This window comes from Syngnathus floridae, chromosome 21 (genome assembly GCF_059516105.1).
Source record: "Syngnathus floridae isolate MCC-2025c chromosome 21, RoL_Sflo_1.0, whole genome shotgun sequence".
In the NCBI taxonomy this organism is placed as follows: Eukaryota; Metazoa; Chordata; class Actinopteri; order Syngnathiformes; family Syngnathidae; genus Syngnathus; species Syngnathus floridae.
In genome coordinates, this window is record NC_142433.1 from 10106249 (window position 1) to 10122957 (window position 16709).

The window sequence follows — 16709 nt, forward strand, 5'->3', positions numbered from 1 at the left end:
TCTCTGGTCTGAAAGGAGGAGGAGGGAGGCTCCTCCTCCTCCTTTCAGACCAGAGAACACCCGAGGCTGGGTGAGAACGGGGAGGCTGCGACCCGGCCGGGGGTTGCGGGAAGGGGCGCCACCTTGATCTCCTTCTCGGCGTCGTAGTCCCCTTCGCTGGTCTGGGCTAGCAGAGCGTAGGCTCGTTGCAGCGCTTGATATTCTTGCGTCAGCTGGCGGTAGCGAAGCTCCGCCTCTTCATGCACACACCAATGCAACACAGCACTAGTACCAGAATCAGTCAGACCGGCGACAAAGCACCCGCGACGCAAAGACGAGTCCGATTCCAGGCTGAAGAGGAATGTTTGGTGCCAATACGCTGGCAGAAATGGCGGGCTACCTCTTCGGGTTCCGTGTCGGGGGTTCTGTCGGTGTGAAAAGACAAGGACGATCCGTCCGAGTCCACCAACACGTCTTCGTCGTAGCCGTAAAATGTTTCGATGACCTGCGGGCGCGGAAGCAAACATCTCTCTGAACAAACTGAAGCGACACCTCACGATGAATCGACGAGAGGAACGATAGCGAGAAAAAGGCCATTTCATCTTGCGCAACACCAAGCAGCCGCAAACAAACAGACTCACCTTGCAGGACCTCACGCTTTGTTCCTCCTCAGAGATTCTCGACGTCGGTATCGTAGCAGCAAATCTCTCTCCTGTCGACACAAATAATCCGCCTTTGAGATTCTTTGGATGCAAAGGGAACGAACGGCTCCGGCGCAGAAACAAACGCGACTCACAATGACATTTCTGACATGAGCTCCTGTCTCCAGAGCCTGAAAAACACATCACCGGCGATGATTGGAGGGACGCTCGTCTTTTCCAAAAGTGACAACTACAGGGTGTGTCAGGGTTTTCCAGATTATCTTTATCGTATCATTGTGTTGCTTTGACTTTGACTGCGACCTGTAATAAATAATATTATTTATCCCCTATTTATCCCTATCGCTTATCCCTTCCTACACAAAGTTGTAAAACACCCCTTGCTATGTTTTGACTAGAGGTCAAGGGCTTCCTCTATTCAATCCACTCTTACACCCACCCTGTTTCTCTTAATTAAAATGCTCGTGCAGGAGCCGAGAGTCAGACTTCATTCGTACAACGGATGGACTCTCCACCTGCAGGTGTCCAAAAGAACTTACTTGTCTCCCGTGTGGTTCTTGCAAAATAAGTTGGAGCGAGCGCAACTCTAACAGGGTGCATTTTGCCACTAGCTGCCTACGGACAATGACGTCGCGCTCGCGGCTCATGGTTGACGGGCTGAGCAGCCGGGCAAGTCCGTCGTTTTCAGCGCACAGCGAGTGGCAAAGGCGCTGACAAAACGGGAGCTTTGAGCTGCTGAAAACGGCAAAACAAGTCTAAAGCGTGTTCAAACGCGTGCGCACAATGCTCCTGCTTGAAAGGTCGGAATTTAAGGGGCCAATTTTTTGGATGGCGGCCGCCGGCCAAGCTTTGGACGGAAAAGGTTTCCTGGCGACAGCGAGCGAGCGCGGCGCTGCCGTACGTGCACCGAGTCGCCTGCCTGAAGACCTTGGACAAGTCGTCGATGATGTGCCGCTGCTCCACAACTTGAAGGAACTCCATTTCACCGTCCTGCTGGCCGCAACCGCGGTCCAGGTCATTGAGCGAACTAGGCCTTCTCTGTGGAACACAAATGCAGTGGACTCTGTTGGCACGCCGCCGTTGTCCGCGTCGACTTACCAAGCTTGCCATCTCCTCGTTCTCCTGGGTGACAAAGCGCACTTTGTTTTCAAGGCGACACAGCACCAGCGAGAGTTCTTCATTCTTCCTGCTCAGGCGTTTGTTTTTGTACAGGAGTGGCAGAAACTGGCTTTCTGTTTCTCTCAGTCGCTTTAGCTGCAAGCATGAAGTGCGGGATGTGAAAGACGCACAACACGCGGGCCAGAACGTATCCATTCCTTTTGCATCGGTTTGAACGGAATCGTGGCTTTGGCTCCCAATAAAAGACATCTACCAGGCAACCGACTCGCCGCGCCGCTCAACTAATAAGCAAGCGCAATGGGTGCCTCGCTGGATGGCGCGCATCAAACGTAGCGCAAACCTTCAAGCGTGCCGTCAATAAATTACCAGTTCATTGCGCTCTTCAGAAAGCAGGGCGTTTCGATCCTCCAGTTTCCTGATGACTGCGCTGAGCTCAGCGATTTTCAGATGAAACCGTCGCGTGTCCCGATCCTCCTGAGACTGAAAACGCCCCGCAACACACACACACAAGCACTCGTTCAAAGTTCAAAACTGTTTTTGTGCTACCTTCCTCCAGCAACGAACTAAGTCATGCGTACTGCAAGTGTGTGATGAGGTGGCTTACGCAATAAAGAGGATTGCTAGTAGCGGCGTTGACCCCACTTCCAGGGTAGTTTAGGCCCGCCCTTTGGGAATCCCTCAGGGCAGCGATCTGCTGCTCGGCAGCCTGAGTCTGCAGCTGAAGGCGGTGGACGTGGCCGGCCCCAGGGCTTCATCCAAAACACTAACCGCTCTGTCTTTCAGCTTGATCTCATCCGTCTGGATGTACAAACGGGGAGCGCTCAGGCAGGCGGGCAAACTCATTTGCCAGAATTGTGACAAAAACAAAGAGAGCAACCGGCCAATTTTTTTCTTGAATCGACTAGAACACCTTTGCTGTGACAAAAGCGAAGCGAGCAACCGGACATTTTCTTCTTGTGAAATAGAATAGAATAGAATGCCTTAGGTGTCATTGCACTGCAGGTATACAACGAAATTGGGAACATAGCCACGCACCGCGCATCTGATCAGTCCTACCAGTCGGCGGATCTCCCTCTCGCAGTCTCTCTTGGTTCGGCTCAGCTCCTCCCGATGCTGGTGATGAGCCGATCGGAGCTCGGCCGCTCGGGACTGCCAGGCCTGCTGGGCCGCTGCCAGGGCTTCTTCCGCGCTCCTGGTGGAGGCGACACCGCTCGGTCTCCCGACACCGCCGCGTCTCCTCCACCTCCGCCAGCAAAGCGCCCCCCCTCCTCACCTGAGCAGACATTGCGCCACACCGGGCCGTTGAGACCGCAACGGAGCGCCGCGACGCTTACTGGGGACAAGCTACACAATACGGTAGCGGCCGCATCGAAGCCCGACGTGGCGTGCGGATAGTCAGACACGGATAGAGCGGATCACCTTGTCCATGGAGCCGTCCCTCAGGCTGAGGACCAAGGCATTCAGTCGCTGGATCTCTCCATCTTTGATTTTGATCACTCTCATCAGCTCCATTTCATGCTGCCGCAGTAATGTCTCCCTGGTAATGGCTAACTCTTTCTGCTTCTCCTCATGGAGTTTGCTTTTGAGTTCCGTCATGGCGGCGGTGGCACGGTGGTGCTCCGCCCGCAGGTCCTGACTTCTCTCTCTCTCCAGACAGCTGACCTGACATGACTTAGACTTAGACTTAGACAAACTTTATTGTCATCTTGTCTGCACATGGTGCATACAAAACGAAATTCCGTTGCATACGTCTTACAACAAAGTAGTGATATTGCAGTTGAATAGAAGTAACATATCCTATGAATATATATATATATACATATATACTATATATATATATATATATATATATATTAAAAATAAGTGCAGCAGTGATAATTATGCAATAGTGCAAGTAGGCAAAACAGTATTCAAGAGTGTGCAGAGGAATGCTAAACCATGTATTAAACTTCTATTTAAAGGGTTTATACAAGTTCAGTAAAGTTGGTAGTGCGAGATAGTGCAAGATAGAGGTCCGTAGTGTCATAAAGTACAGTTCTGTGAATGTGTGATGCAGAGTTCAGTTTAGAGCTCAACAGTTCTAGTGTTCAACAGTCTGATGACAGCAGGGAAAAAGCTGTTGCAGAACCTGGTGGACCTGCAGCGGATGCTGCAAACCTCTTCCCAGAGGGCAGCAGGGAGAACAGTCCATGGTGGGGGTGTGATGGGTCATTGATGATGTTACGGGCACGGGACATGCAGCGCTGAGATGAAATGTCCTGAATGGAGGGAAGAGGAGCCCCTATGATCCTCTCTGCTGTCCTCACCACTCTCCTCACGTTCTTCCAATCGGAGGCGGTGCAGCCTCCACACCACACAGAGAGACAGCTTGTCAGAATGCTCTCTATGGTGCTCCTGTAGAACGTCCTCATGATGGGTGGGGGCAGGTGGGCTCTCCTCATCCTCCGCAGGAAGTACAAGCGCTTCTGTGCCCTCTTGACCAGTGCCGTAGTGTTCATAGTCCAGGTGAGGTCTTCTGTGATGTGGACCCCCAGGAATTTGGTGGTGCTGACCACCTCCACAGCTGAGCTGTTGATGATCAGTGGAGCGTGGTGAGGCTGTTTTTTCCTGAAGTCGACGATGATCTCCTTCATCTTCTCCTCATTCAGGATCAGGCTGTTTTCTCTGCACCAGGCCACCAGCTGCTCCACCTCCTCTCTGTAGTCCAGGTCGTTGTTGTCTCTGATGAGCCCCACCACCGTTGTGTCGTCTGCTGACTTCACGATGTGATTGGTGGTGAACCTGAGGACGCAGTCGTGTGTCATCAGGGTGCACAGCAGGGGGCTCAGGACGCAGCCCTGAAGGGAGCCTGTGCTGAGGGTGATGACATCAGAGGTGTTCTGTCCGACCCGGACTGACTGAGGTCTGTTGGTGAGGAAGTCTAGCAGCCAGTTGCGAAGGGGGGTGTTGAAGCCCAGGTGTTCCAATTTTCCTACCAGATGCTGTGGGATGATGGTGTTAAACGCTGAGCTGAAGTCCAGGAACAGCCTCCGCACATGGGTGTTCTTCTCCTCCAGGTGAGCCAGGCTCAGGTGAAGAACGGAGGAGATGGCGTCCTGAGTGGAGCGGTTTTGCCGGTCGGCAAACTGGAACGGGTCAAATAATAGGGGGAGTCTGGAAACGATGTGACCTTTAAGCAGCCTTTCGAAGCACTTCATCATAACCGGAGTCAGTGCAACAGGCCGGTAATCATTAAATGAGGTGATTTGAGGTTTCTTCGGCACCGGAATGATGGAGGCAGTCTTAAAGCACGCCGGCACTGTGGCTTGGCCCAGCGAGGTGTTAAAAATGTCTGTGATGACCCCAGCCAGATGACTTGCACATTCCCTGAACACACGCCCAGGAATGTTGTCGGGGCCAGGGGCCTTACAGGGGTTGACTCTCCTCAGGGTCTTCAACACATCGGCGGAGTCAAGGCAGAGTACCTCCTCTTCCTGATGGGGGACAGTTTTAACTGCTGGAGTGCCGTTTAGTGCCTCGAACCTCCCAAAGAAGTTATTTAGACCATTTAGAAAGTCAACATCAACTACACCCACCGGGGGGGGGGGGAGGGTGAGTTGTAGTCTGTAATCGCCCGTATGCCTTGCCACATACTCCTGATGTTTTTGACGTCGTGGAAACGATCCTGAAATTTTCGACTGCGGTCTCGCTTCGCTATCCTGATGGCACGGTTCAAGTTGGCTCTCGCTGTCCTCAGTGTCTCCTTGTCGCCAGACTTGAAGGCAGAGTTCCGCGCTCGTAGCGTTTGACGTACCTCCTCAGTCATCCAGGGTCGTTGGTTGCCCCGGGTGATGATATTCTTAGTGGTGCTGACGTCCTCGGTGCATTTGTTGATGTAGGCTGACACAGTCATGGCACACGCATGTCTAATCTACATCGGGAAAACTGGGAGGGAGGGAGGCAGGCAGGGAGGCAGGCAGGGAGGCAGGCAGGGAGGCAGGCAGTGTCTGTCTGTTGAGGTTTTCACCTTGTTCTTCTCCTGCTGAAGTTCTAACTGGACGTCCATCAGTTTGGTTCTCAGCTCGTCATTGGCGGCCTGAAGGGCGTCCGTTCGCTCCGCCTTGGCCCGCCCTGCCGGAGCTCGTTTGGACATCTCTTACTCGAGTCTCGCCCGGTCGTCAGTCAGAGATCACAACATTTGTACCTGGAGAGCACAAACGCAGCGCTGTTTTCCACTGGCTTCGAACTCAACTTCAATCGGTACCGTAACTTACAACATCATAAACATAGAACTAGCTTGACTTATTCATTGAATAAATGCATTTGGTTCTTCAAAACTGCATCACGCAACATAGCGTGACCGAGACGGCCGTTATCCACCTGCGTGAAGTTATTTGGTGAAATGAGATGTTTAAGACACCATCGTTCTGTCTCTATGTAGATGAAGGGAAATAATCGATTGCTGAAGGTCCAAAGGTGTTGTGATAAACAAATAAACATATTAGTGATTAGTGACATATTTGTGATAAACATATTAGGCAGGATAATCACATATGTTAACGTGACTGTCCACACTGTATTTATTTATGGTTATTTGTTAAATCGAGTACTGTTAGACATGAAATAGGAAGTGTTTAACATAAATGGAAGACGAAAGGGGTACTCACCATTGTAGCTCCTGCTGGTCAATGATACGAGCCTCTTCTTGCAGTGGAAAACATACAGCCAACAAACACCGTGGAACCTAAAGGAATGAAATTAAACATTAACATTTAGCCTCAACCAACATTCACAGATACAACGCAACGCAAACTACACAAACGTAAATCTTTTTAAACACAATGAGTTGTACTTACCGTGTACGCTCTAGACGGTCCACTTGCAAGCAGAAAATAAAGATATTTCTGTTGATAATCGTCGTGTTTGTATCCGGTGTCTCGCTCAAGGCCATTGCGCCCACAGATTTGAATTTTGGCGAGAGTTCAGCCTATTGACGTCATTTCCGCGGTGTAATACCCGCATATCTGAAACGGCAAAGTTAAGAGTAGCGTTAAATAAAGTTTTTAGTCAACGCAATAATTTACAACCGTTGACCAGTCGAAATAATCGTCGAAATTTGGCGTCTGTGGCTGGAAGCAGACGCCGAGTTCGACATTCCTCCCAAACGCCACACTCCCTCGCTTTTCAGGGCTAAAAAAAAAACAGTTGTAATTACCTTGTACGCTCTAGACGGTCAAGTTGCAAGCTGAAAACAAAAATATTTGCCTTGTTAGTCATCGTGTTACTAACCGCTGTGTCTTGTTTGCCATAATTGCCGCTTTCCTACTTCCTGTTGCAAGCCACGCCCACGGATTATAATTTTGCCGTGAGTTCCGCCTATTGACGTCATGTCCGCGTCACATGACTGCGACGTAATATTATCTAAAACTGTTTGTGCGGTATTGTGTTGTTCTGTGCGGTATTGTGTTATTCTGTGCGGCGTCGTGTTGTTCTGTGCGGCGTCGTGTTGTTCAGTGCGACGTCGTGTTGTTCAGTGCGGCATGGTGTTGTTCAGTGCGGCATGGTGTTGTTCAGTGCGGCATGGTGTTGTTCAGTGCGGCATGGTGTTGTTCAGTGCGGCATAATGTTGTTCAGTGCGCCATAATGTTGTTCAGTGCGGCATGGTGTTGTTCAGTGCGGGATGGTGTTGTTCAGTGCAGGATGGTGTTGTTCAGTGCGGCATGGTGTTGTTCAATGCGGCATGGTGTTGTTCAGTGCGGGATGGTGTTGTTCAGTGCAGGATGGTGTTGTTCAGTGCGGCATGGTGTTGTTCAATGCGGCATGGTGTTGTTCAGTGCGGGATGGTGTTGTTCAGTGCGGCATGGTGTTGTTCAGTGCGGCATAATGTTGTTCAGTGCGGCATGGTGTTGTTCAGTGCGGCATGGTGTTGTTCAGTGCGGCATGGTGTTGTTCAGTGCGGCATGGTGTTGTCCAGTGCGGAATGGTGTTGTTCAGTGCGGCATGGTGTTGTTCAGTCCGGGATGGTGTTGTTCAATGCGGGATCGTGTTGTTCAGTGCGGGGTGGTGTTGTTCAGTGCGGGATGGTGTTGTTCAGTGCGGCATGGTGTTGTTCAATGCGGCATGGTGTTGTTCAGTGCGGGATGGTGTTGTTCATTGCGGCATGGTGTTGTTCAGTGCGACATAATGTTGTTCAGTGCGGCATGGTGTTGTTCAGTGCGGCATAATGTTGTTCAGTGCGGCATGGTGTTGTTCAGTGCGGCATGGTGTTGTTCAGTGCGGCATGGTGTTGTTCAGTGCGGCATGGTGTTGTTCAGTGCAGGATGGTGTTGTTCAGTGCGGCATGGTGTTGTTCAATGCGGCATGGTGTTGTTCAGTGCGGGATGGTGTTGTTCAGTGCGGCATGGTGTTGTTCAGTGCGGCATAATGTTGTTCAGTGCGGCATGGTGTTGTTCAGTGCGGCATGGTGTTGTTCAGTGCGGCATGGTGTTGTTCAGTGCGGCATGGTGTTGTTCAGTGCGGAATGGTGTTGTTCAGTGCGGCATGGTGTTGTTCAGTGCGGGATGGTGTTGTTCAATGCGGGATCGTGTTGTTCAGTGCGGGGTGGTGTTGTTCAGTGCGGGATGGTGTTGTTCAGTGCAGGATGGTGTTGTTCAGTCCGGCATGGTGTTGTTCAATGCAGGATCGTGTTGTTCAGTGCAGCATAATGTTGTTCAGTGCAGCATGGTGTTGTTCAGTGCGGCATGGTGTTGTTCAATGCGGCATGGTGTTGTTCAGTGCGGGATGGTGTTGTTCAGTGCGGCATGGTGTTTTTCAGTGCGGCATAATGTTGTTCAGTGCGGCATGGTGTTGTTCAGTGCGGCATGGTGTTGTTCAGTGCGACATAATGTTGTTCAGTGCGGCATAATGTTGTTCAGTGCGGCATGGTGTTGTTCAGTGCGGCATGGTGTTGTTCAGTGCGGCATGGTGTTGTTCAGTGCGGCATGGTGTTGTTCAGTGCAGGATGGTGTTGTTCAATGCGGCATGGTGTTGTTCAGTGCGGCATGGTGTTGTTCAGTGCGGGATGGTGTTGTTCAGTGCAGGATGGTGTTGTTCAGTGCGGCATGGTGTTGTTCAGTGCAGGATGGTGTTGTTCAATGCGGGATGGTGTTGTTCAGTGCGGGATGGTGTTGTTCAGTGCAGGATGGTGTTGTTCAGTGCGGCATGGTGTTGTTCAATGCAGGATCGTGTTGTTCAGTGCAGCATAATGTTGTTCAGTGCAGCATGGTGTTGTTCAGTGCAGGATGGTGTTGTTCAATGCGGGATGGTGTTGTTCAGTGCGGGATGGTGTTGTTCAGTGCGGCATGGTGTTTTTCAGTGCGGCATAATGTTGTTCAGTGCGGCATGGTGTTGTTCAGTGCGGCATGGTGTTGTTCAGTGCGACATAATGTTGTTCAGTGCGGCATAATGTTGTTCAGTGCGGCATGGTGTTGTTCAGTGCGGCATGGTGTTGTTCAGTGCGGCATGGTGTTGTTCAGTGCGGCATGGTGTTGTTCAGTGCAGGATGGTGTTGTTCAGTGCAGGATGGTGTTGTTCAATGCGGCATGGTGTTGTTCAGTGCGGGATGGTGTTGTTCAGTGCAGGATGGTGTTGTTCAGTGCAGCATAATGTTGTTCAGTGCGGCATGGTGTTGTTCAGTGCGGAATGGTGTTGTTCAGTGCGGCATGGTGTTGTTCAGTGCGGCATGGTGTTGTTCAGTGCGGCATGGTGTTGTTCAGTGCGGCATGGTGTTGTTCAGTGCGGCATGGTGTTGTTCAATGCGGCATGGTGTTGTTCAGTGCGGCATGGTGTTGTTCAGTGCGGCATGGTGTTGTTCAGTGCGGCATGGTGTTGTTCATTTCGGCATAATGTTGTTCAGTGCGGCATAATGTTGTTTAGTGCGGCATGGTGTTGTTCAGTGCGGGATGGTGTTGTTCAGTGCGTTATAATGTTGTTCAGTGCGGCATGGTGTTGTTCAGTGCGGCATGGTGTTGTTCAGTGCGGCATGGTGTTGTTCAGTGCGGCATAATGTTGTTCAGTGCGGCATAATGTTGTTCAGTGCGGCATGGTGTTGTTCAGTGCGGGATGGTGTTGTTCAGTGCGGGATGGTGTTGTTCAGTGCGGCATGGTGTTCAATGCGGAATGGTGTTGTTCAGTGCAGGATGGTGTTGTTCAGTGCGGCATGGTGTTGTTCAGTGCGGCATAATGTTGTTCAGTGCGGCATGGTGTTGTTCAGTGCGGCATGGTGTTGTTCAGTGCGGCATGGTGTTGTTCAGTGCGGCATGGTGTTGTTCAGTGCGGCATAATGTTGTTCAGTGCGGCATGGTGTTGTTCAGTGCGGCATGGTGTTGTTCAGTGCGGCATAATGTTCAGTGCGGCATAATGTTGTTCAGTGCGGCATGGTGTTGTTCAGTGCGGGATGGTGTTGTTCAGTGCAGGATGGTGTTGTTCAGTGCGGGATGGTGTCTTTCAGTGCGGCATGGTGTCTTTCAGTGCGGCATGGTGTCGTTCAGTGCGGCATGGTGTCTTTCAGTGCGGCATGGTGTCGTTCAGTGAGGCATGGTGTTGTTCAGTGCGGCATGGTGTTGTTTAGTGCGGCATGGTGTTGTTCAGTGCGGGATGGTGTTGTTCAGTGCGGGATGGTGTTGTTCAGTGTGGCATGGTGTTCAGTGCGGCATGGTGTTGTTCAGTGCGGTATCGTGTTGTTCAGTGCGGTATCGTGTTTCTCAGTGCGGTATCGTGTTGTTCAGTGCAGTATCGTTGTGTTGTTCTTATTGTGTTTAACACTTAGCCTCTAACACTTAGCCTCTAACACTTAGCCTCTAGCATCTAGAAGGTAAATAAATAGGAAGGAAGGACTCACCGGTGACGCCTTCGCCCACGTCCAAGCGTTGTACTTTGTATTTTCATCCTTCTGACAGTGGAAAACATAGCCAACAAACACCGTGGAACCTAAACGAATGAAAGAAAACTATCATTTGGCCACAACCAACATTCACAGATACAACACAATGTGACGTGCGGGGTTGAGGTTAAAGGTTGAGTGAAGGGCCCTCGTTTTAAACTACTTTTTTGAAAAGGATTGGGAACAAGTAAGACGTATTTAATTTATTTAATGGGAAGTAGTAAGAGCTATATAATTTAATCTATGTATTATATTCTATTGTATTGTATTCTGTTGTATTCTTTTGGATTGTATTCACACTAACCCCACTAAAACTTCAGCCCACAAAAACTCGCCTCTGGCGCCTAGCCTCTGGCACTTAGCCTCTAACACTTAGCCTTTAACACTTAGCCTTTAACACTTAGCCTTTAACACTTAGCCTTTAACACTTAGCCTAGAAGGTGAATAAATAGGGTTAAAGGTTGAGTGAAGGGACCTCGTTTTAAACTACTTTTTTGAAAAGGAGTGGGAACAAGTAAGACGTATTTAATTTATTTAATGGGAAGTAGTAAGACTTATTAAATTTATTTAATCTACTTTTCTTCCCAGGCAAAATTTGATGTGCTGCAATTCCAAATTTCCAAAGTGAATGAAGGAATGAAGTCCTTTAAATTATGATTTTGTATAAACACTAGGCATTAACACAAAATCGACGGCACAAAATGGGCAGACTTTACTTGTTTGAAAAGGACTGGTTACAAGACAGACTTTTTTAATTTATTTAATGGGAAGAAGACTTATTTAGTTTAATTGATCTATTTTTGTTCCCTGGCAAAATTCGATTTGCTGCAATTCCAAATTTCCAAAGTGAATGAAGGAAAGAAGTCGTTTAAATTATGATTTTGTTTAAATACTAGGCATAGACACAAAATCTACGGCACAAAATGGGCAGACTTTACTTGTTTGAAGAGGACTGGTTACAAGACAGACTTTTCTGATTTATTTAATGGGAAGAAGACTTATTTAGTTTATTTAATCTATTTTTGTTCCCTGGCAAAATTGGATTTGCTGAAATTGTATTTTGCCAAATCTTGCCTTGAGACCTGATAGGAAGTATTAAACGCTTAGTTAAATCAATACAAGTTGGTAATAAGAGCGAGTAATGTTGGTTGAACCGATGAATGAAGGTTGAAAGCAATTTAAATTATGACTTTGTATAAATACTAGATATTAACAGAACATCTACTGCGCAAAATGGGCAGAGTTTACTTGTTTGAGAAGGAGTGGCTTATTCAAAACTAAGATTTATTTAATCTGTTTGTTCCCAGGCAAAATTGGATGTGATGCAATTCCAAATTTCACCACATGATGGTGCCCAATTTTGACTTCATAGGACATATTAAACACTTAGCTTGTTATTATGTTCAAGGTAATCAGATTTGTTTATTATTCTAATGGCCTCTTCAAAACTATTCTGGATTACTACTTTGGATCTATTCTACATTACTTGGCAACAACATACTCTGTAACAGATTAGGCAGTATAATCATATCTGTTAACTTGAGAGTGCCCACACTCAATCTACTTATCGTGATGTGTTAAATCAATTACTGTTAGACATTATTTGTCTGATAATCTACCAAATCTTTGAATTGAAGAATTTGTGATTTAATTAATAGCTTGTTGTTATGTTAAGGGTAATCAGACTTGTATATAATTCTAATGGCCTTCTTTTGAAAACTATTCTGAATTACAACTTTGGATCTTATATTACTTTGCAACAATCTACTCCGTGACAGATTAGGCAGTATAATCACATATGTTAACTTCAGTGCCCACACTGTATTTATTTATGGTTATTTGTTAAATCAAGTACTGTTAGACATGAAATAGGAAGTGTTTAACATAAATGTTATGGCTACTCACCATTGTAGCTCGCTCCTGGTCAATGATACGAGCCTCTTCTTGCAGTGGAAAACTTGCAGCCAACAAACACCGTGGAACCTAAAGGAATGAAATTAAACATTAACATTTCGCCTCGACCAATTTTCACACGTACAACGCAACGCGGCTACACTTCTGCTATTACAAACGTAAATCTCCTTAAACACAATGAGTGTTACTTACCGTGTACGCTCTAGACGGTCCAGTTGCAAGCAGAAAATAAAGATATTTCTGTTGATAATCGTCGCTGCTCAGTGGCTCACGGCCATCGCGCCAACAGATTTGAATCGGAGGTTCGGGCAATTACGTCATATCCGCGGCACATGACTGCGACGTAATACCCGCTTATCTGAAACGGCAGTTAAAAGTAGAGTTACATCAAGTTTTCTTGGAACCTAAACGAATGAAAGAAAACTATCATTTGGCCACAACCAACATTCACAGATACAACACAACGTGCGGGGTTGAGGTTAAAGATTGAGTGAAGGGCCCTCGTTTTAAACTACTGTTTTGAAAAGGAGTGGGAACAAGTAAGACGTATTTAATTTATTTAATGGGAAGTAGTAAGACTTATTAAATTTATTTAATCTACTTTTCTTCCCAGGCAAAATTTGATGTGCTGCAATTCCAAATTTCCAAAGTGAATGAAGGAATGAAGTCCTTTAAATTATGATTTTGTATAAATACTAGGCATTAACACAAAATCGACGGCACAAAATGGGCAGACTTTACTTGTTTGAAAAGGACTGGTTACAAGACAGACTTTTTTAATTTATTTAATGGGAAGAAGACTTATTTAGTTTAATTGATCTATTTTTGTTCCCTGCCAAAATTCGATTTGCTGCAATTCCAAATTTCCAAAGTGAATGAAGGAAAGAAGTCGTTTAAATTATGATTTTGTTTAAATACTAGGCATAGACACAAAATCTACGGCACAAAATGGGCAGACTTTACTTGTTTGAAGAGGACTGGTTACAAGACAGACTTTTCTGATTTATTTAATGGGAAGAAGACTTATTTAGTTTATTTAATCTATTTTTGTTCCCTGGCAAAATTGGATTTGCTGAAATTGTATTTTGCCAAATCTTGCCTTGAGACCTGATAGGAAGTATTAAACGCTTAGTTAAATCAATACAAGTTGGTAATAAGAGCGAGTAATGTTGGTTGAACCGATGAATGAAGGTTGAAAGCAATTTAAATTATGACTTTGTATAAATACTAGATATTAACAGAACATCTACTGCGCGAAATGGGCAGAGTTTACTTGTTTGAGAAGGAGTGGCTTATTCAAAACTAAGATTTATTTAATCTGTTTGTTCCCAGGCAAAATTGGATGTGATGCAATTCCAAACTTCACCACATGATGGTGCCCAATTTTGACTTCATAGGACATATTAAACACTTAGCTTGTTATTATGTTCAAGGTAATCAGATTTGTTTATTATTCTAATGGCCTCTTCAAAACTATTCTGGATTACTACTTTGGATCTATTCTACATTACTTGGCAACAACATACTCTGTAACAGATTAGGCAGTATAATCATATCTGTTAACTTGAGAGTGCCCACACTCAATCTACTTATCGTGATGTGTTAAATCAATTACTGTTAGACATTATTTGTCTGATAATCTACCAAATCTTTGAATTGAAGAATTTGTGATTTAATTAATAGCTTGTTGTTATGTTAAGGGTAATCAGACTTGTATATAATTCTAATGGCCTTCTTTTGAAAACTATTCTGAATTACAACTTTGGATCTTATATTACTTTGCAACAATCTACTCCGTGACAGATTAGGCAGTATAATCACATATGTTAACTTCAGTGCCCACACTGTATTTATTTATGGTTATTTGTTAAATCAAGTACTGTTAGACATGAAATAGGAAGTGTTTAACATAAATGTTATGGCTACTCACCATTGTAGCTCGCTCCTGGTCAATGATACGAGCCTCTTCTTGCAGTGGAAAACTTGCAGCCAACAAACACCGTGGAACCTAAAGGAATGAAATTAAACATTAACATTTCGCCTCGACCAATTTTCACACGTACAACGCAACGCGGCTACACTTCTGCTATTACAAACGTAAATCTCCTTAAACACAATGAGTGTTACTTACCGTGTACGCTCTAGACGGTCCAGTTGCAAGCAGAAAATAAAGATATTTCTGTTGATAATCGTCGCTGCTCAGTGGCTCACGGCCATCGCGCCAACAGATTTGAATCGGAGGTTCGGGCAATTACGTCATATCCGCGGCACATGACTGCGACGTAATACCCGCTTATCTGAAACGGCAGTTAAAAGTAGAGTTACATCAAGTTTTCTTGGAACCTAAACGAATGAAAGAAAACTATCATTTGGCCACAACCAACATTCACAGATACAACACAACGTGCGGGGTTGAGGTTAAAGATTGAGTGAAGGGCCCTCGTTTTAAACTACTGTTTTGAAAAGGAGTGGGAACAAGTAAGACGTATTTAATTTATTTAATGGGAAGTAGTAAGACTTATTAAATTTATTTAATCTACTTTTCTTCCCAGGCAAAATTTGATGTGCTGCAATTCCAAATTTCCAAAGTGAATGAAGGAATGAAGTCCTTTAAATTATGATTTTGTATAAATACTAGGCATTAACACAAAATCGACGGCACAAAATGGGCAGACTTTACTTGTTTGAAAAGGACTGGTTACAAGACAGACTTTTTTAATTTATTTAATGGGAAGAAGACTTATTTAGTTTAATTGATCTATTTTTGTTCCCTGCCAAAATTCGATTTGCTGCAATTCCAAATTTCCAAAGTGAATGAAGGAAAGAAGTCGTTTAAATTATGATTTTGTTTAAATACTAGGCATAGACACAAAATCTACGGCACAAAATGGGCAGACTTTACTTGTTTGAAGAGGACTGGTTACAAGACAGACTTTTCTGATTTATTTAATGGGAAGAAGACTTATTTAGTTTATTTAATCTATTTTTGTTCCCTGGCAAAATTGGATTTGCTGAAATTGTATTTTGCCAAATCTTGCCTTGAGACCTGATAGGAAGTATTAAACGCTTAGTTAAATCAATACAAGTTGGTAATAAGAGCGAGTAATGTTGGTTGAACCGATGAATGAAGGTTGAAAGCAATTTAAATTATGACTTTGTATAAATACTAGATATTAACAGAACATCTACTGCGCGAAATGGGCAGAGTTTACTTGTTTGAGAAGGAGTGGCTTATTCAAAACTAAGATTTATTTAATCTGTTTGTTCCCAGGCAAAATTGGATGTGATGCAATTCCAAATTTCACCACATGATGGTGCCCAATTTTGACTTCATAGGACATATTAAACACTTAGCTTGTTATCATGTTCAAGGTAATCAGATTTGTTTATCATTCTAATGGCCTCTTCAAAACTATTCTGGATTACTACTTTGGATCTATTCTACATTACTTGGCAACAACATACTCTGTAACAGATTAGGCAGTATAATCACATATGTTAACTTGAGAGTGCCCACACTCAATCTACTTATCGTGATGTGTTAAATCAATTACTGTTAGACATTATTTGTCTGATAATCTACCAAATCTTTGAATTGAAGAATTTGTGATTTAATTAATAGCTTGTTCAGGGTAATCAGACTTGTATATAATTCTAATGGCCTTCTTTTGAAAACTATTCTGAATTACAACTTTGGATCTTATATTACTTTGCAACAATCTACTCGGTGACAGATTAGGCAGTATAATCACATATGTTAACTTCAGTGCCCACACTGTATTTATTTATGGTTATTTGTTAAATCAAGTACTGTTAGACATGAAATAGGAAGTGTTTAACATAAATGTTATGGCTACTCACCATTGTAGCTCGCTCCTGGTCAATGATATGAGCCTCTTCTTGCAGTGGAAAACTTGCAGCCAACAAACACCGTGGAACCTAAAGGAATGAAATTAAACATTAACATTTCGCCCGGACCAACATTCACACGTACAACGCAACGCGGCTACACTTCTGCTATTACAAACGTAAATCTCCTTAAACACAACGAGTGTTACTTACCGTGTACGCTCTAGGCAAAATTGGATGTGATGCAATTCCAAATCTATCTGAAACGGCAGTTAAAAGTAGAGTTACAT

The 16709-nt window shown here is 45.2% G+C and overlaps 1 protein-coding gene across 6 annotated transcripts; it reads right to left on the bottom strand.

Moving 5' to 3' along the window:
• Positions 1-220: 220 nt before the first annotated feature.
• On the bottom strand, positions 221-16446 carry LOC148380552 (janus kinase and microtubule-interacting protein 3-like). 6 transcript variants are annotated; one of them, XR_015855218.1, is made up of 9 exons: positions 16432-16446; positions 10615-10703; positions 6952-6981; positions 6593-6760; positions 6404-6480; positions 5764-5940; positions 621-691; positions 380-484; positions 221-235 (listed from the first exon to the last, which is right to left on the bottom strand). XR_015855218.1 is itself a non-coding variant. In XM_088366111.1 (7 exons), exons 4-7 carry the CDS (start codon positions 5887-5889, stop codon positions 2548-2550), a joined length of 594 nt encoding a protein of 197 aa, XP_088222237.1. In that variant the 5' UTR covers positions 5890-5940; positions 6404-6480; positions 6593-6760; positions 10615-10683; the 3' UTR covers positions 2533-2547. The 6 variants fall into 6 exon arrangements, 3 of the variants coding, with proteins under 3 accessions (XP_088222237.1, XP_088222235.1, XP_088222236.1); XM_088366111.1 differs by lacking the exons at positions 221-235; positions 380-484; positions 621-691; positions 6952-6981; positions 16432-16446 and adding exons at positions 2533-2555; positions 2814-3030; positions 3177-3419 and having other exon boundaries at positions 10615-10683; XM_088366109.1 differs by lacking the exons at positions 221-235; positions 380-484; positions 621-691; positions 10615-10703; positions 16432-16446 and adding exons at positions 2533-2555; positions 2814-3030; positions 3177-3419.
• Positions 16447-16709: the final 263 nt, after the last annotated feature.